At 44.2% G+C, this 21208-nt stretch overlaps 1 protein-coding gene and 1 pseudogene across 1 annotated transcript in view; both read left to right on the top strand.

Moving 5' to 3' along the window:
* The window catches only part of TMEM44 (transmembrane protein 44), a 62444-nt gene that overhangs the window by 30078 nt on the left and 11158 nt on the right, over window positions 1–21208 (top strand). The window contains exon 9 of the mRNA XM_006902095.1: window positions 2866–3024. Within this exon, the coding sequence (XP_006902157.1) occupies window positions 2866–3024 (159 nt within the window). The remainder of the gene's footprint in view (window positions 1–2865; window positions 3025–21208) is intronic.
* LOC102846246 lies at window positions 15363–15629 on the top strand (annotated as a pseudogene).

The raw sequence follows: 21208 nt of genomic DNA, 5'->3' as shown, positions 1-21208 counted from the left end.
AGGAATCAAACCCTGAGTTTTCTGTGAGGAAGACAAGAACTCTTAACACTTCCCTAGTAGGGTTGTTGGTTCCCCCCCCCCCATTCTGCTGCCGCTACTGCTGTTGTTGTTTTGAAAATCAGCCATTTAACAAGTGCTTATTTGATGTTGGCCATTAAGCCAAGTGAGAAGCAGTGGTCAAGGGCACAAACTTGGACAAGACAAGGCTGAATTCTGGCTGTAATACTTAAAAATTGTGACCTTAAGCAACTTGCCTAACCTCTCTGTGCTCCAGTTTCCGTAAGTGTAACATGAGGATAACATCTGAGGGCTTAGTTATAGAGATTAAATTCATCTATGTAAAGGTGTTGAGGAGCCCTGGTAGCACAGAAGGCAAGCACTTAGCTGCTAACCAAAAGGTCGGCAGTTCAAACCTCCCAGTGGCCTTTCAGGAGAAAGTTGTGAAAGTCTGCTTCCATAAAAATCACCTCTTTGAAAACTGCAGGGCAACTCTGTCGTACAAGTTTGCTATATGTTGTTGTTACGTACCATCAAATAGGAACAAACTCATAGCTGAACTGCCAGCAGGTTTTCAGAGGCTGTAAATTATATAGGAGGAGATAGCCATCTTTCTCCCATGGAGCAGCTCATGGATTTGAACCACCTGTCTTTGGTTTGGCAGTGCAACTCCTTACCACTGGACCACGAGAGTCCCTTCCAGGGTTGCTGTGAGTAGGGATCAATTCAACTGCACTAGGTTATTTTGCAGAGGGAACAGGTAAAGCATATTCAGACATAACAAGAGGATTCTGGGTTGTATTCTTTCCCAACTGACTTTCATACCAGCAGCGTGAATCAATAAAGGGAGCTGTTTTGGCAACATCCACCTAGCCCTTTGCTCCAGCTGTTCCTCTTCAAGGAGTTCATCCTTTAAATACCGTGGCATCTTGGGAATAAAGGAAACTTACTGCCAGTAAAAACAATCAGTTGAAAATAGCCTAAATATCCATCAGTAGAGGACTGGGTAGATGAATTGTAGACACTTACACTATGCTAGTTGCACTACCAATCTGAAGGCAAGTGTTTTCTAGCCACCAGCTGTTCTGTGAGAGAGAGATGGACAATCTCCTCTGAGCAATTTTAAGTCTATGAAAACTCGCTGAAGGCTCAGCTATGAGTTCATTCACACTCAATAGCAATGAGTTGTTGTTTTTGTTTTTCTACTATCTCAAAGGTACTTTGAAGAGCAATGATGTTAGTCTGGAGACTAAGGTGTGCCTGATTCAGGCCATGGTCTTCACAGTTATGTGCTATGCTTCAGGGAGCTTGACAATGACTAGGAATGATAGAAGGAGAATTGATGCCTTTGAGTTATGGTGCTGGGAGAAGAGTTTTGAATACCATGGACTGCTAGGAGAACAAACAGGTTCCTTCTGGAGAGGGTGAGACCAGGCTGCTCCTTGGAGGCAAGGATTCTGAAGCTCCATCTGACATACTTCAGACATTGTTGCAAGGAGGGACCAGTCCTTAGGGAGCGACATTATGCTTGGGAGGGTGGAGGGACAGGGCAAGAGAGTAAGGCCCTCGATGAGATGAATTGATTCAGTGATTGGGGAAATGGAAGTAGGGGTGTCAGAGACAGTAAGTTTGGCACAGGATATAACAGGGTTTGTACAGGGTTACTATGAGATAACAGCAAACTTGACAGCACATAACAACAACAACAAGGGTACTCTGGTGGCCTAGTCCCTAAGGAGTTGCACTGCTAATCCAAAGGCTACACCTCTTTGCAGATTCAAATACGCCAGCAGCTTCTTGGGAGAAGGAGGGCAATCTCCTCTCATGTGATTTACAGCCTTGAACCCACTGGAGGTCCAGCTGTGAGTTGGTTCCAACTCCAGTACCATGAGTCTGAGGTGAAATATGAAGATACAACAATAAATAATATTCTGATCTAGAACAGATGCTGAAGCCTATTGTTATATGCAAAAGGTGAGGTACACAAGAGAGTGGGGAGAGTCTAGCACTCGTGGATGTAGGGAGAGGAAAGAACCCTGGTGGCACAGGGGCTAAGTGTTGGGCTGCTGCCTGAAGGTCTGTGATTCAAACCCACCAGTCACTTTGTAGAAGAAGGAGAAAGCAATCTAATTCCATGAGGATTTGCAGCCTTGGAGACCTCTGGGAAAGGTCCACTCTGTTCTGTAGTATCACTGATCAAAGTCAACTCAACAGTAACAGGTTTAGGGTTATAGATGCACGTGGAGTCCCTGGGTGGAGCAAACAGTTAATACTCTAAACTGCTGACTGAAAGGCTGGAGATTCAGGTCCTCCCAGAGGTGCCGCGGAAGTAAGGCCTGGCTGACGTACTACCAAAAACTGAGCTTGGTGAAACCCTCTGGAGCACAAGTCTATTCGGACAGACATGAAGTTGTCGTGCATCAAAGCCAATTCACTGGCAACCAGTTGTTGTATTCAGTGTGTGTGTGTGTGTGTAGATTAAAATCCATACGTGGGATCTGCCAACGGATGCTTGAGAAACTGCCAGCACTGACTGGCTCTGAGGGGAAGAGAAGTGGATGACTGAGGGTTGAGGGTGAAGACGTTGGGTACCATCAAGTCAGCTCTGAGTCACCGCTGACTCTCCATGGGGATTGCAGAGGCTGTACATTGTTTACCCATCTTCCTCCTGTGGAGCAGCTTGTGGATTCAAACTGTGAGCCTTTGGGTTGGCAGAGCGACTCCTTACCCACTAGGCCACCAGAGCTCCCCAGTGTGAAGACTGACTACTCAGTACACCCTCTTTTGTATCTCTTGAATAGTGAGCTATGTGTTTGGCAATTAAAAAATAAAGCGATGGACTAATTGTCCCTTTCTGCTTGCCCACAGGTGAGCTGCAGTGCCAGTAGGCTCCCTGGCGATGGACAGACAAGCACTGGAGACCTCTCCCTGCAGGAGCCCCCCTCATACCCTCCCGTGCAGGTGATCCGGGCCCGCGTGTCTTCCAGCAGCTCCTCCGAGGTCTCTTCCATCAACTCCGACCTCGAGGTACGGACGCTGCTTGCAGGGCGGTGCATGATGTGCTGGTTTGCTCACCCTTGCTGATGCCCCTCTGTGCTTGTCCTGCTGCTCTGCTCTAGTCTCAGCCTTGCCATTGGGAGACCAGTCCAGAGAGGCTGCACCTGCTAACTAGTGAGGAGTCAGCCTCAGAACTATGTGCACCGGGCAACTTCTGAGTTTTCAGGATGAATTTTCCACGGTCAAATCCATCTGGTAGACGCTGTATCTTGAAGACTCACATGCACATTCAAGCCCCGTAGACATAAATGAGCGAGCAATATGCTTTTTAGAAGTCTCACTGCTCTTACACTCAACATGGAAGCTTCTCTCTGTGTATTAGTTTCTAAGGGTTGCTGTAACAAAATGCTACAAAGTAGGAGGCTTACAAGAACAAAAGTGTAGGGAGCTCTGGTGGCCTAGTGGAAAAAAGCTGCACTGCAATCCCAGAAGCATGCAGTTCGAATCCACCAGATGCTGTACTGGAAAAGGAGAGGCAATCTCTTCCTGTACCAGTTGGATCTGATTTGATGGTGCACATACACACCATAATAAAATTAAAAAAATTTTAAAAAAGAACAGAAGTGTATCTTCTCACAGCTCTGGAAGCTCAGCGCCCACAGTGAGGTGCAGCCAGGCGGGCTCCTCCTGCAAGTTCTGAGGGAGAAACTCCTCCCTGCTTCTCTCCTGGCTGCTGGCGTTTCTGGCAAGCTTGCATCCTCACTGCCATCTCTGACTTGTGACACAGACCTTCTCCTGTGTATCTCTGTGTGTCCTCTCTTATTATTAGGACACAAGACAATTAAGATTCATAACTCTAATATGCTCATGGAGGGAAGCTTTGTGGCCTAGTGGTTAAGGAGTGGTGCTGCCAACCCAAAGGCACGAGGTTCAAATCTGTCAGCTGCTCAGTAGGAGAAGGATGAGCAGTCTCGCTTGCAATTTACTGCCTCCGAGAACCCGCTGGAGGGTCAGCTATGAGTCTGTTCCAACTCGATGGCACATAACAGCAGCATACTCTCATTTGAACTTAATTGTATTTGCAAAGACTCTGCTTTACCCGATAATGGTCACATTCACAGCAATTGGGGGTTAGGGCTTCAGTATATCTTTTTAGGGGACACAAATCAACACATACACCTCCTCACACCCAGAGAAGCGTTAGCCATGCCTGATTGTGCTTCATGCACTGTAACCCAGTCTGCCACTGTCATGGACTTCACCTGGTTTGATTTATTTTTTAGTAGCTTTTTAAAAAAAATTTATTATTAATTTCAATGAAAATTTACAGACACTTTAGATTTCCATTCTTTCATTGTTGCACTTCTCTCCCCTCACAACTCTCCCCCCAAGTACACTATCCTCTTGGAAAAGTAAAAGATAAATTTTTTCATTGTTTTACATCCCCTCCCCCAGGTCCCCTCCACCATGTAGCCTTCGCTCTAGACTCCTGTGATGACAGAAATACCTAATCACATATCCCTTTTAAACAGTTTTCTCCCTCATCTGTTTCAATGCAGTATACATTATTTATCCCATCTTTCTCAGTCTCCCCCCAACCCCGAGGTCAGTCCTGTTTTACAACAGTGGCACCATGCAGTATTTGTCCTTTTGTGACTGAGATACTTCACTCAGCATAATGTCCTCCAGGGTTACCCATTTTGAATAATATTGCATGAGTTCCTTATTTTTCAGTGCAGCATAGCTGGTTTGATTTTTTTGCGGTCAGTGAACAAAACACACATTACATTTTAGGAATCACAGATGGGACCAGAAGCAAACTTGATCTCTCTTTGTCATTTTGGCTCGGTAAACAAAGCACACTTGGTATTTTGGATGCCACGAATAAGCATGGTGCTCAGGTCTGAGCTGTGCCGTCACTCCTGCCCGCAGCTATGGCTCCTGAACCTGTTGTGAGGGAGTTCTCACAGGTCTGTGGGGAAATGAGGACGGCAAGGACGACGCAATGGGCATTTGATCAGCAGAAGGTTGCCTCTGTTATGTGGTCTAAGGAAGGACTCTTTCATTCAGGATTGTATCCTTTTGACCTTATTAGACTGCCTTTCTGTGAAATGAAGCTCATAGGAAATGGTAGCTAATGTTGAATCTTTGGGTCTGGATTTACTGTCTTTATTTGGCAAAATAAACAGCTAGCCATGCAGAGGAGGTGTTTGAACTTCTGGTGGATTTTGAAATCTGAAAGACCAAGAGGCTTCAGTGTGTTAGGTAAAGTCCAGATTCTTTAGTTTAGAGTTCCAGACCCTTTACACCCAGGCCCATGCATGTCCTCATCCTCCTCTGGACACTCTCTCCACTTTACCAGGCCCCTGGGCCTTTCCTCCTGGGCATCCTTCCGTCTCTGTGAGCTCTGAGTCAACTTCACCCCACTCTGCATCCCGGAGATCCTGGAGCACGGCTGGCTACTGAGCTGTGGTTTTGAGTTAGGAGTTGTGTGCTAGTTCAAGTACCATTTCAGCTTCCTGCATTCTTGTGTAAGTCATGCTATTCCTTTAATCCAGTTTCAGAATTTATAGGACACTGGGCCCTAGGCTTGGCAACCTGGAGCCAAGCAGCTTGGCAGGGATCTAAGACACATGGGAACAAAATGAGCTTGACAGGAAGGTGGTTTCTGTGAGGAGAAGGGACAACTATGCCTGTGAGTGGGACAGAGCTGGGAAGGAAGGGCAGCGGCATCCACTCTGTGGGAACAAGGGCTCCTTTGCTGCACCCTTAGCTGAGGCAAGGATTTGACAGTGAGCCTGAAAAGTGCTGAAACTTGGCCTCGGATCCCGTCTCAGCCATTTCTCTGGTTTGTAGTCCTTTTCATACTTTCTTTTCCTTTTTTTTCGGAAATCTTCTTTTCTTACTCTGGAAATTCCAAGGGGACAGTCACATTCTTAACTTGGGCTCATGGAAATAAGTGCTTTTGTGCATGTTAGAAGAATACCTGTTTGTGGAAGTTGAACTGCACCCTCAGCTTAGCTCCCCACGCCCAGCCTTCCTGCTTCACTCTCTAGAATGTTCCAGGCAAATGACAAAGTTACTGAGGCCGTGCAAAGAGGGAACTTAATTTTTAGCACTTTTTCCTTTTTAAAAATTGTTATTTGAGTGAAAGCTTACAAAATATATTGGGTTTTCAATCAATCATTCATACACTTTTTGTTTCATAACATTAATTACTATACCCTCAATACCTCAACATTCCCTTATTCTATCTTGCCATTCCTTTCACCCATCCTAATAAGTGTTTATTATCTATTTATTAATTTTTTTTACTCCTCTCTCTTTCCCTGGTAGCTATACTAAAGTGATTTTATGTGTGTGGAAACCTTTCTTGAGTTTTTTCTAACAGTAGTTTTATGCAGTATTTGTCCTCTTGTGACTGATTTACTTCACTCAGCATAATGTCCTCTAGATTTGGCCATCTTATGCCGTGTTTCATGACTTCTTCCTTGTTTCTCAATGTTGTGTGGTACTCCAGTGTATGGATGCACCATAGTTTCATTACTTTAGAACACTTGAGCTGTTTCCATCACTCATTACAGGATTACTGTTAGTAATCCTGCAGGGAATAAGTGTGCATTTATCTGTTTCTGTTGTGGCTCTTATTCTTCAGGATATATACTTTATTGTAGAATTGCTGGATTAAATGGATTTTCTATTTTCAACTTTGTAAGGAAATGCCAAACTCTTTCCCAGAGTGTTTGCACCAGTTTACATTCCTACTAGCAGTGTAGAAGGCTTCCAATGTTTCCACACCCTTGTCAGCCTTTGTTGTTTATTGTCCTATTGAGTGTTGCTATTGTTGCTGGCGATGACTTAAATTTCCAACCCATTTTCCATTTAAGTAAATATACAGGTAACAAAACGATTGCATAGTTCAGGGGCATTCATCATGTTTAACCATCACTCTTACTGTTTCTCAAAAATTTCCATCACTCTTAACAGAAATTCAGTGTCCCCAAAGCATTCTGTCTTCATTTCTCCCACCCACCCCTGGTGACTACTATTCTTTGATCTCTGTCCACTTGGGTAAATGAAAACATAATGAATAATGCATGCTGTCAAACAGGGCTATAAAACCTCACAATAGCTATTGTTCAATCTCTGAATGGGAGACTGTGTGGCTTTTTTACAGGTATGTAGCCCATTATGGGCTTTCTGGTAATTTACACTTTCTGTACTCAAAAGTCATATGTGCCCTTTCTAGAATGTTTGGAAAACAGAAAATGTAAAGAGGGAAATAAAAATTAACCCACAAGCTCACCAACCTAGAGCTGTCTCCAGGTGTGGGTTTGAAGGTGCTTGACATACTGCTGTTTTTCAAAGGAGTGTTTAAGACACTGGCTCATTTGTGTCTGGATGAGAATGAGAATGGTCTTGGGGAAGATCAGGGTAACACTGGACTTAAGTGAGCCATTTTGCCCTTTGTTTCAACATTCTTTGTGGGAGGGAATTTGTAAAGACCTTTGGACTGGCCTGAACTCCCCTTTGAAAGTGCCCTGTTCAGAGCAACCATGACATTGGCCTCTGAGTCTTGGCAGCCTCGTTTACCACAGAACAGAATGCTACCAGGTCCTGCACCAACTTTACAGTCAGTTCATAGATTGAACCATAGGGCTTTTACTGACTGATGGTCTTCAGAAGTAGATCACCAGGCATCTTGGTCGGCTTTGTTGAGACCTGCCCAGAATCATGGCAACATGCAAGTCTCTGCTGAAGGAGAGGAGTACACGAGGCAGTGCATGAGGTGCATGGGGCAGTAGTCAAACCCAGGTCTCCCTGATGGAAGGCAAGAATTCTACCATTGACCCACTAAAGCCTCCCATAGAGTGGTGGTTGCCTGGTAAAGTTCTCACAGTGGAGTCTGAGCCTCTCCCTGACTCCAGAGATCACTCCTAAGAGACTGAAGCGTCCAGAGAGAGTCCAGGTGGGGCCTTCGACGGTCACTTCCTCTGCCTGTTAAATCCTTTCCTCCGGAGTTCCATGATTTATATATTTTGTGTCACTGGGCTTAGAAAGTTGAGTGTGTCTATTGTCATTTGTGGACTGTGTGCCTGCCACTGCTTCTCTTCTGGGAATGCCACTGGTGTGGGCTCCTGTTCCCTCAGCCGCCTCTCTCATTATCTGTGCCTGTTGCTGTCCATTTGGCTTCTGGTTGACCACTTCAGGAGCCGTCAGACTGTTTCCAGCTCACCGCTATGGAGACCTGGGAGCCCTTTACAGTCTTTAAGCTGTTATTTTTGTCTCTTCTGTGGTCTTTTATGATCTTATGACTTAATTCCGTACAGTGGTTCTATAGGTCCGTATTCTCAGGAAATCCTCATCTCTACCGCTTCTTTGGAAAAGACATCCTGTGGAAAAGGGTAGAGGGTCAGAGAAAGAGAAGACCCTCAACAAGGTGGATCGACAGAGTGACTGCAACAGTAAGCTGGAAAAGGATGTGAGGCTTGTGCAGGATAGAACAGGTTTCAGAGCTATTGTTTGTAGAGTTGCTACAAATTGTCATCTTGACAGCACCTAACATCACAAACAACTTTTGTTTTGCTTGTATATTTTTTTTGTTTGATCTTTTTAACATTTTATTCTCATTTGAGTGGAAGTTAACAGATAGCTTTCCATGCAATAAAACACTACACCTGCCTTTCGTTTCATGCCATTGGTTACAATCCCCGCTGTGTAGGAGTGCTCTTCCCACTTCCTTCTTGGGTTGCCTGTTTCCACTCATCCATCTTTCCTGCTCGCTGAACTTGTTTCAGGCCCATGTTGCCCTTTCCGTTTCCTATGGTTGACTCTTCTGAGGAGTTCTTACCCTCCTGGCATGTCTCACTTCATAGGTCTCTTGTTAGCCACTCTGATTGTTTTGAATGCCCACTTTCTGCACTAGGGGATAAGCTGGATAGTGGCTCAATGATACGTTGTATCACCAGCACCGCTGACAAAGTGTTCCCAACTCCCATTTATCAGAATGGTAGTCCTCACTGCTAACAATGGCTGTGTGCAGGGCACCTCGGGCTGCCTGCTGGAAGGTGTGCTATATGCAGGCGCTGTTGGGTTTAATCCACATAATAGCTCTGAGGTAGGGGCAGTTGGTATTCTTATTTTCCCAAAGAGCAAAGAGGCTCAGTGAGGTTAAGGAACTTGTCCAAGAAAACATAATAACAATGTAGCTGACCCAGGATTTGAACTGAGCCGCCTAGTTCCAAAGTCCCATGGTTGATAGCCACTGTACTGCACATGTGCAGGACTGGCTTTATTATAAATCCATCTTGTTTTGCAGATGAAAACATATACTCTTTGCCCTGACCTCTACCTCTGTTCTCAAGGTGCCCTGTCTTAAGAGGAATTCAAACAGCGGGATTTATAAGCAATTCGAGTGATGGAAGAACAAGAGATGGGGTGAAAACAGAGCCAGATAAGGCCCTGACAGCTTGGGCCAAGACTGAGGGCATGGGCTCCCAGGAGTGACCCCTTTACTTTGCAAAGGCAGCTAGCAAGCATTCTGTCCTGTGTGCACAAGGCCAACCCACCCCCAGTGTTGGATCTGCTATTGTACCAGGCTTCATCTTTGCTTTTACCTGTCGGGGCCCAGACCTGTATGTGTAAAGAGAGAGTTTGAAAACAGGTAGAGGATCAAAGACCTGCCTTATGAAAGGCTTGAAGATTGTGACTCTCATGGTTTCTAAACTTTCACAGTTAGCTTTTGGGATTCAACAAATGATTGGGACAGCTTGATGACAAAGGAGTCCTCATACAGCTTGATGACAAAGGAGTACCTTCCTCATTTCCCCCTTCTCCTTCTGTGCTTCACAGCAGTGTTGTACTCCTGGTATGAGAAATTTTATAGTTTTATAGGAATTCTGCAAGGAGGCTGTGTGTTGGAGAGTGACTATGGTTAGAACTGGTCCAGGCACATACATGCAGGTGTGTGTATGTGCATGCACATGGGCATATGCGTGTGTTCGAGTGTGTGTGCATGTGAACAGAGAAGGGAGAAAGAGATAAGAACAGAGCCAACCCCCAGACAGCTCTTTGTGACAGGGATCAAGCCTCAGGCCCATCTGCCCTACTAATGTTATGCCTGAGGCTCCTGGTAACCAAGACTGCTTGTTCCTGCCCACCAGAGAGGCACCTTCTGGACTTTTTGCCATTCTTAAAGCCAAATCATTCTTTTAAGAAGGGGGGAAATGTACATTTTTCTGACTATGAAAGTGTTGTTGTATTGTTGTTTGTTCCATCAAGTCAGAACCAAACCATAGCTGACCCTCCAGTGGGTTTTCTGTTAATTGTACTGGAGGAGATTGCCATCCTTCTCCCACAGAGCAGCCGGTGGATTCAAAACACGGTTTTTGGGATTGCAGTGCAGCTTCTTACCACTAGGCCACCAGAGATCCCTATAAAAGTACGAATTTTAGGGGAAGAATATACATGTAAATACGAAGAAGGAAGCCAGAGAATTCTCACTGAGGACTGGTTTCTGCCCTCTGCAGATGTCTTCTCCCTGGGGAAATGGAGCCAGGTGGCAGGTCTGAGAGATGGTACAACCCAGCCCACCTCGAATTATAGGGGCCAGTTAGGTGGTCCCCTGGGGTGATGAATGGAACCTCACTAGGCCCCCCAAAGGAGGTGGGGCTGTGCTGGGAATAAGCGGAGACCCCGGAGGTGGATGCACGCAGGCCTGGGGTCTCCCGCCTGTCAGCTGGCCTGGGCCTGTCCTGGCTTCTCTGGTTGTATTTCCCTCTATGAAATGGGAACTGTGAGCCCTGTGTTAGTTATCTAGTGCTTCTATAATGGAAATATCACAAGTGGATAGCTTTAACAAACACATTTATACTCTCACAATTTAGGGGACTAGAAATCTGAATTCAGAGCAGTAGCTCCAGAGAACTCTGTTGGTGCACAGTTTAGGAGGATGGTCCATTTCTTCTTTGAATCTCTGTGGATCTCGTGTTCCATGGAGATTCCTGTGTATCTTGGCATTAATTTCTCCTTGGGTCTAGGAGCTTCTCAGTGCAGGGACACTGGATCCAATGGACACTCTTCCTTCTTGGTAGTAGTCACGTCCCTTTTTCTGCTTGCCTGATTAATCACTTTTATATCTCAAGAAATTAAGTTAAAATACAGCCTAATCCTGTCTCCTTAGCATTGTTGTTGTTATGTGCCATTGAGTCACTGATGACTCATAGTGATCCTATATACAATAGCTCTGAACCCTGCCCTATCCTGAGCCAATCTCACTGATTCCCTCAATCCTAATCCCATTGCCCCAGTTATCATATCAGTCCATCTCATCCAGGGTCTTCCTCTCCTGCACTGTCCCTCCACCTTTCCAAGCATGATGTCCTTCTCCAAGGACTGTCCCTCCTGGTCACTTGCTCAAAGTATGTTCTGCTTCATTAACAAAATAGAGGTGAGGATTTACAACACAGAGGGTAATTACACCAGATCACAAAGTGGAGGATAATTTCATAATACTGAGGATCACAGCCCAGCAAGACACGTATCTTGGGGGGCACAATTCATTCTGTAACTAACTGTGAGGGTCTGATGGGTGAGGCGTTGTAGGTGTCTTTGTAAGACTATCAAACACAGTACAGTGTTGTGTCCTAGAACACGGACTGCAAGTGGGAATTTGAGCTGCAAAATGGACTTGAATCCTTGGAGCCATGTCACTGGGCAGTGCCCATTCATTTCTCTGGCTCTGCCCTAAAAGTGGAGATAGTGACCCATGAGGCTATCAAGTCTCAGCAAGATAGGAATATGAAGGAGCCGTCATGCAAGACCACTGTTGCTAGGGATGCTGACTGTGGAACTCCACCTTTGGACTGGACCATATTTAAGACAATATTTAGCAACAAGATTTTGTTGGTGAACATGTGAACATGTATTGATGGAGAAGGAGGTGGAAGCTAATTACACTAAATTGATTCTTAGAAAGGATTCCATCCAGAACACAGTAGGCTAAACCACCATCAAAACATCTTGGCTACCTTGATAACACAGCAGCTAAGATTTCTGGTAGACAGTGTTCGCCCACATGCCACTCTCAGCCAGTCTAGCTCATTTTCTAAACCTACAATCCAAAACCCAGGTGAAGAACCTTAGAACTTCCTCGTGGACCTGTGCAGGAACTCTTGACTCAGCCTCTTTCTCTTCTCTCTCTCTTGCCCTACACAAAATGTAGCCTAGAATCTTCCCAATACTCATCTCCAACCTAATTTCTTCCTTGCCTTGAGGCCTTCTGTGACTTTGTGTGACTCATAAACTTACCCTGATGGCCAGGACTCTTCATCATCTGCTCCTGAGGCAATTCTGCAGTCGCTGAGAACCCTGCCAACTTTCCCTGTCCTGAGTTACTTTACTTAGCTCCATCTTCGGCCAAATGCTGTCTCCTCCAGGAAGCCCTCCTTGATCTCCTGAGCTTTGTTGTTATTGGATGCCATCAAGTCTATTACCATTCATAGTGACCCTGTGAACAACAGATATGAACCTTATCCTGCATCATCCTCATGATCTCCAACAAGCTCAAGTCCATTGTTACAGTCACCATGTCAGTCTGTCTTTGTTGAAGGTCTTCCTTTCTTTCTCTGACCTTCCACCTTTCCCAGCGTGGTGTCCTTTTCCAAGGCCTGGCACCTCTGACAACATGCCCAAAGTATGTGAGGCCTGCGTTCACCATCATGCCTCTGAGGAGCAGCCTGCTACACTTCCTCCAAGACAGACACGTTGTTCTTGTGGCAGTCCATGGGATAGTCAGTATTCTTCTTCCGAGTGGGCTTTCAAATTTAGCTTAAAAATACAGAACAAGGGGAGCTCTGGTGGCCTAGTGGCAAGAAGCTGCAACTACAATCCCAGAGGTGCACGGTTCGAATCCACCAGATGCTCTGCCGGGGAAGGAGGGGCAATCTCCTCCTGTACCAGTCAGATCTGATTTGACGGTACACGCACATAAAAATAATAAAATAAAATAAAAAAAAATACAGAACACCTAGTGAGATTTGAATAAACAGTGGAGAATATTTAACGTAGGTTCATCTGAAATTTGTTTCACTGCATGTCCTGTGTTTTATCTGGTCGCTCTGCTCCTGAACCACTCTTGATCATTCCCACTGTTAGACATAACCCTTCCTCTAACCACTTTAGTTCTTCAGAGCGGCATCTGCCACCATGGTTTCTTCCCCAAAACTCAGTAACGGGCTTTATCAATGCCTTTCCCACTGGTGGCTCTGAGATTGGGCCTGAATGCAGTGTTTGTGTCTCTTTGTGAGTTGCCTTGAATGTGGTCGTTCCCACCTCGGCCGCCATCACTTTAATAAAGATGGCCTTTCCTTCCAACCTTGAAATGTTCCTCAAGTGAAGTTATGTGCCCTCTTTATAAACGAAACTGATCCACTGTGGGTCAGAACTTTTCTTTCTATCTGATCCAATTCACAATGGCCTGTTCAGACCTGGATGGAGAGTGGTTCAAGTGGCTAGCTCACCCACAGAGCCAGTTTTGAGGGGACTCGATGCTGCCAGAGCCATTCCCAGGCTCACAGCAGCAAGTCCCCATCTGGGAGCATTTTCCACCTCGCATCTCTCTTTCCCTTTCCCGCTACAACAGCCCAGGGAGAACAAACAGTGCAGGGAGTGTTGGGATATTAGAAATGAAGAAGAAGGCGGCCTTGGCTGCACCAAGGGTAGGCCATGGTTGCTAACTGATAGGTCAGCAGTTCAAACCTGCCTGCCACTCCACAGGAGGAAGTAGAGGCAAGCTGCTTCCACAAAGATTTGGTCTTGAAAACGCTATGGGCAGCTGTTACTGTGAATTACAATCCACCCAACGGCAGTGTGTTCCAGAGATTAAATCTGCGAAACGATGTTTGATCACAGAGTAAGTGCTTTGGAATCGGTTAATGAGCTAACTATTAATGCTGTCCAGGTCGAAAAGGAATAGGATAAAAAGAAAAAGGATGCACTTTTAAAAGCATATGGCATGGTGTTTCAAAGCCTGTAAAGTATTAGGTAAAAAAGATTTTTCTTGCTCTTTTTCAGTCTAGAGAAAGACTGAAGCTGTTGTGTACTGGCCAGTCTTACAACTTGATCCAGCCCTGAGTCCGGCAGTCTCAGCTCCCCAAGCTTGGGGGAAGTAACTTCTCCTCGACAGGCAGAGGAAAGGGCTGGGCAAAACACATTCTGCAGAGTCTAAAGTTTAAACTAGACATAGACACTGTTTCCTCAGTGACTAACACACACCTCAAACTCTTCAGGAACAAAGGAAAAATTACCACATACCCCATATGCCGGAGTTAACAGATGCTTCGTGATTTTCACTCACTCATTGCTGTCGAGTTGGAACCAACCCATAACTGACCTTCTAGTGGGGTTTCAGAGGCTGTAAATCCCACGGGAGACGCTTATTTCTCTTCCATGGAGCAGCTGGTAGATTTAAACTTGCCTTTGGGTTGACGACTCAACTCCCTACTGATTAGGCCACTAGAGCTACCTTTTTAAAAATTTTAAAATCATGAATACATTAAGGGTGGTCCGGTGGCATAGTCCATAGGAAGTGGTCCTGATAACCCAAAGTCGATGCCTCTCTCGAGGTATGAACCCCCCAGCGACTCCACAGGAGAACGATGGGCAATCTCCTTCCAGGCTGTTTAGAGTCTCAGAAAACCAGCAGGAGGGTCAGCTATGAGTTGGTTCTATCTTGAAAGCAATGAATGAGATGAATTTAATTATGGCTCCCAGCCATGCTACAGATTCCAGAGGTAATAGAATCATGATGTACACACACATGTACAATTCAGGAAGTGTTCACATGTCGATTCTAAGTCATGGGAGGCACATGAGTGCAGAGGGGAACTGAGCTCTGCAATGTGTTCAAGACAGATATTTGAAAAGCAGATCTCCAGGCTTTTCTTCCAAGGCACTTCTGGGTAGGTTCAAACCCCCAACTTTTTGTCCGCATGTCTTTATTGAGCATAGGGTTCATGGATATCTATATTTTATTTAAAACTTTTTCTATAATGAACATATTTTCCTCCACAGATGGGGGAAAGAGTATCCATCTTATTTCTTTTCAGTTTTTAGGGGCTAGGGTGAGGAGTATCTCAGTTACAAGGTTTTGGACCATTCTACTTTACTAGATTAAAAGGAAGTGAGAAAAACGTGATTATTGTGGGTATTGAAATGAATGTTATAAAACAAAATGCATTTGAATGCTTGAATCAAAAATTAATTTTCTTTGTAAGCCTTCACTCAAATCACCATTTAGAAAAATCTTTCAAAATAAGCTTTTAAAAGAGATACTAACGCCTTTCCAGCAGTGACCTCCATACACCGACATGCCTCTCACAAAGGATCTCCTTCAACCTTCTCCAGAAGAGGAGAAGAGGAAAACAAGAAGCACCCAGTGCGGAGCCTGAATTCCTATTTCATGGATGTTAAAGACCCAGGATGCTGTAAAACCACCAGTCTTCAGCCGTGCACAAACAGTGGTTTTGTGTGTCGGCTGCTCCACTGTTCTGTCAGCCGACAGAGGAGAAACAAGGCTTACAGAAGGACGCTCCTTCAGGAAGCAGCATGAAGAAAAATGCACTGAATCAGGATGAATGGAAAAGGATCTCAATAAACAGAATTTTAGTATTTTTTAAAAGATACTTACTACTAGTTACACTAGAGGGCACTCCTTTTAAATGATACCATCTTATGGAAATTGGCGGAGCTCTGGCGGCCTAGCTGCAAGGAGCTGTACAGCTGTCCTGAAGGTTCCAGCGGGACAAGGATGGGCAATCTCCTCCCTTGTGATTAACTGACCCTGAAAACCTGCTGGAGGGTCAGCTATGGGTCGGATCCAACTCCACAGTTCACAACAATAACATGGGAACTTTACGGAGCTCTGGTGAAATAGCCCCCAGAGGGCTGTGGTGTGAACCCAAAGGCCACTTCTCTGTTGGTTTGCATCCACCTGCTGCTCTTCAGGAGACGTGGACAGTCTCCTCTTGTGGCATTTACAGCCTTGGAAACTAGCTTGAGAGTGAGCTATGAGTCAGTTCTGACTTGATGGCAAAGTGTGAGTACAAGGCTCTGGAAAGGAATGGACCTCTGGTGGCCTAGTGGCAAGAAGCTGTGCTGCAATCCCAAAGGATTGCGGTTCTAATCTCCACCAGATTCTCTGTTGGAGAAGGAGAAATAATCTCCTCCTGTGCCAGTCCGATCCATTTCAGTGGTACACAACAATTGGGGCAGGGGGGAGCTCTGGAAAGGAAGGTTTATAGATTAATTTCAATTCTATTGAGGCACTCTAGATCTATGGATTTATTTACAGTTTCTCTTTAAAGAAATGTGGGGTTTTTAAAAAAAAACTTAGATTTACAGACAATATGATACACTAAGTTCCTGAATACCCTTAGCCATTTCCTCCGATGTTAACATCTGACTTAACAGTTAATACATTTGTCAAGACTAAGACATTCATATTGGGATGTTACTACCCTTGAACTAAAGGTTGTATGTGGATGTCACCAATTTTCCACTAATGTTCTTTTTCTGTTACTGGATCCAGTCTATACCACATTGTATTTAGTTTAAAAAAAATTCAAATTTTTTTAACCTGTAAACTAATGTTTACTGTAGCACTTTTCACAAGAGTAAAAAACTACAGCCAACTGAAAATGACATCAACAAAGAAATAGGTGAACAAAGTGTGATACTTACATACAATATTACATAGCTATAAAATGAAGTTCAGGTGCATGACGAAACATGGATTAATCTTAAAAATGCTGTTGTTGATGTTTTTAAGTGCCTTTGACTCCAGCTTTTATTGATCTAATATACATCAAAATTAAATACACTGCTCAGTCCTGCACCGTCCTCACAATCCTGGCTGTGCTCAAGTCTATTGTTGCAGCCATGTGTCAACCCATCTTCTTGAGGGTGCATTTAATAAAACTTTTTAACAAACAAAACATCCAGTTGCTGTAATAACCACAAACTACCATTTGTATTGTATTTTTATGTAACAGCAATAACATACGATGATAGGTTTGGAAGCAGGAGTGGCATCCACTTCTAAACAACATGCCTCAGGAAACTATGAACTTTGATAAATGATAGTTATAGAAAGGCTTCAGGCCTTGTGTTCATAGGGTTGCTATGAGTCATGCTGAAGGCAATCAACAACAACAATAACATGACTATCTGTACATTTTAAAGAAAAGAATGTTGTTGTTGTATGCCACTAAGACAAGTATGGCTCATAGCGACCCTGTGAACAGCAGATCTGAACACTGCCCTGTCTTGCTCCATCTTCATCAGCTCAGACATACTTGAGCCAACTGCTGGAGTAACTGTATCATTCCATCTAACTGAGGGTCTTCCTCTCTTTCACCGACCCTCATCTTTTCCAAGCATGATGCCCTTACACAAAGAATAGCCTCTCCTAGCAATATCCCTAAAGTATGTGCTTTATGACAGTATGAAGCTTTATCATCTTTGCCTCCTAGGACACTCTGGCTGCACCTTCTCCAAGACGTATCTATTTGCTCTTTTGGCAGCCATGGGATGTTCAGTATTCTTCTCCAGCACTACTGTTCAAAGGCATCGATTCTTCTTCTGTCATCCTTATTCACTGTCCAGCTCTTAGATCCATAGCAAATGATTCAAAAGACCATGCCCTGCATCAGGTGCCCCTTTGTCCTCAAACCTTTCTGTCAGGTTTTTTGTTTTGGTGGGGTTTTGTTTGTTTGTTTGTTTCCCCCTTTCTGTCAGTTTGAGGAATGAAAGGTATAGGTTAGCCTTTTTCAATATTGATTCTTTAATAGTGGGGAACACTCACTCACCCCTGGGATTCCAACTCGTCTCCTTCTTTTGCCTCTTATGGCCATTGGAGCAGTCGAGTCCTTGGCTAGCTCAGCAGTTCACAACCATCGATGTAGCCAGGGTCCTTGGCTGTCTCAAGGTTAGCCTTTTTTAAAATATTTTTATTTCATTATCACTTAGCTGCCTATACTGCTGTCTTGCAATGTGTGTGTGTGTGTGTGTGTGTGTGTGTGTGACTATCACTTTTAATAATTTTATATCTTCTTCCATGAATCTATCTTTTACAGTTTAAAACCCAACTCCAAGCAGGACAGTGCAAAGGAGTTTTCAGTCATCTTGTGTGCTACAGGGTCACTATGAATCAGAATCAATTCAACAGCCACAGATTGATAATGATACTGTGTTTAGGATTAAAAAGAGTAAGTGCTTACCTGTGAAATACCAACTAAAGTAAATTAATGAAATGATTTCTTTTAAAATATCTCAACCAATTAAAAAATTAGATCACTAGCAAGATGAGTCCATGTGCATTGATTACATTTTTATCTTTCTTTTGTGTATGACTGAAAAATCCTATCATTAAAAAGCTGTTTAAAATGCAATTTTCAAAGATTTGGACAGTAGAGACTTTGTTTTTGTGTGTTGTTGTTAGGTGCCATCAAGTCACCCCCAAGTTCTATAGACTGCTCCTCTTGGCCGTTACTTTGCTTGGCAGACTTTGCTAGATCAGGAATTCTCTGTCAGAAATACAGGCACCTCAGCCACTGGTGGAGAATGATTGAGCCCTTGACCACAGTGTGTGGTGTGAATCCAGCAGCCTCTGCTCTAATAATGATTACAGCCTAGCAAACCCTGGGAATAGATATAGCGCATGGGGATCCTATGAATTGGAATTGACTCAAGGGTACCTAACAACAGTAGCAGGCGCTTTGTGAGATGCCAGAGGTGAGAGAGGGAACCATGCAGCCTGTCTTTCAGGAATCTGAGTCAGACATATTTTGAGGCTTGGGATGGGATCAGCCATGCAGCAAATACTGATTTAACCCGAATCTTGGCTCCTAGCTAATACCCTACACTGGCAAGGTGACAAGTTTATTTGCATTGCTCTTTGTTAGTTTTATGGGTTTGAATTAAATCTTGTCAGCCATGTAGTTACTAAATGGGAAATTTTTTCACTATTAGTCCTTGTCTTTATTATCTGGTGCTGCTAGAACAGAAATACCTCAAGTCAGTGGTTTTAACACCAGGAATTTATTTTTCCTAGTTTAGGAGGTACCAGCAGCCAGGAAATCAAGAGATGAATTGCCTTGGGAAAGTCAGCTGTCAGGGATCTCACCAAAGTACTGAAGAAAAACGACAACAGGCTGGAGGCTAAGGTGCACCTGATTGGGATATAGTCTTCCAAAATTACGTGCTATGCATCGGAAAGCTGGATGGTGACTAGGAATGATAGAGAATTCATGCCTTTGAGCTGTGGTGCTGGAGAAGAGTGTTGAATATACCATGGACTGCTAGGAGAACAAACAGGTTTCTCCTAGAGAGGGTGAAGCCAGGCTGCTCCTTGGAATCAAGGATTCTGAAGCTTCATCTGACATACTTTGGGCATGTTGCAAGGAGGGACCAGTCCTTGGAGAGGCACATCATGTTTGGGAGAGTCGAGGACAGTGCAGGAGAGGAAGACCCACGATGAGATGCATCGATTCAGTGATTGGGGTGGTGGGAGTAGGTATGTCAGAGGCAGTATAGTTGACACAGGATAGAGCAGGGTTTAGGACTCTTGTACACAGAATCGCTACAACGACACATAACAACAACAGTTTAGGAGGCTGGATATCTGCATTCAGGGCTCCAGCTCTAGTGAGATGCTTTCCCTGTCGGGTGTAGAGAAAGGGTCTTTTTCTCTTTGAGCTTCTGCTCCTGGGTGGTCTTCATTCTTCATGCGGCTTGTCATCTTTCTTCCTCCATCTTCACTTTTTTTGCACTCTTGTTTAAATTCCATAATATCTCCAGATAGGTTGACTCGAGACACATTCTATATCAAGTCTGCCTGATTCACATAGCAAAGACAATCTGCTCCCAAATGGGACTCTAACCATGGCCTGGAGATGAGGAGTTATCTCACGTACCCAAATGGGACTCTAACCATGGCCTGGAGATGAGGAGTTACCTCACGTACTTTGGGCATGTTGCTAGGAGAGGCTAATTCCTTAGGAAGGAACATCATGCTTGCAAAGCGGGAGGGATGGCAAAGGAGAGGAAGACCCTCAATCAGGTGGATTGACACAGTGACTGCTGCAGTGGGCTCAAGTGTGTCAGACATTGTGAGGATAGCACAGGATAGGCCAGGGCTTGAATCTGTTGTTTATAGGGTTGCTATGAGTCATACTTGACAGCACTTGACAACATTTTGGTATAAATACCCAGATTTACATATTTTGGGGAATATAGAGTTTTAGTCCTTCCTGTTCCATCCTTTGTTCCTCTAAACTGCAAAACTTTTCCCACATGCAAAACACACTCTCCCAGTCATATCGTCTCAAAGGTCATGTCAGTTCTGACTCATAGAACCCTTTTCTAAAATAGAACCAAAACGCTATGTGGCCCTGTGCTGCCCTCACTATCTTTGCTCTGCATGATGCCATGGTTGCCACCATTATGTTAATCTACCTTGTAAGGACTCTTGCACGTTTTCACGGGTCCTCTACAATACCAAGCATGACGGCCTTTTCCAGGGACTGGTCCCTCTTCATAAATGTTCAAAGTATGTAAGACAAGGTCTCCCTATCGTCCCTTCTTTCTTTTTTTTTTTTATGATTCGTATTTCTTTTTTTTTAATTTTTATTAAATTTAATGAACATTTACAGAGATTTTGGATTTCTATTCATTCATTGTTGCACTATTTTCTCTACCCCCCCCAGTTCGTTCCTCATTTCCCCCCCCTTGAAAGTCTGTTTTAATTGTCCAATTGCCACAGTGCTTGTCAAAGCTAGTTCTGATTAATCTCCTTTATCAGTGTATCCTTTGCCATTCCCTATTACTCCTCCCTGAGAGACACTTCACCCTGATTCATAAGGAAAAGGGGATGGCATATTCTCTTAGCTAATTCCTGCTGAAAAGGGACACTGTAGGTTTCAGGGTGAAGATCTTCTCTCACTACTCTAAAGGGGCCCTTTGGCAATAGGAAACATGTAGACTATTGAGGAGATTGATTTTGGAATTTAGATGCACTGTTATCAATTGTGCTTAGCCATACATATTCATATCCTTGAAGATGTATCATGGAACTGTTGCAGCCTAGAAGACACAAATTTAACTAACAAGTTAAAAGTGCATGAGTCAAAAATTAAAAGCAATCATATTCCAAGTA

Source organism: Elephantulus edwardii, unplaced genomic scaffold (genome assembly GCF_000299155.1).
Source record: "Elephantulus edwardii isolate Elephantulus edwardi_28Jun2011 unplaced genomic scaffold, EleEdw1.0 scaffold00367, whole genome shotgun sequence".
Taxonomy (NCBI): domain Eukaryota; kingdom Metazoa; phylum Chordata; class Mammalia; order Macroscelidea; family Macroscelididae; genus Elephantulus; species Elephantulus edwardii.
This window is presented reverse-complemented; position numbering and strand designations above follow the sequence as displayed.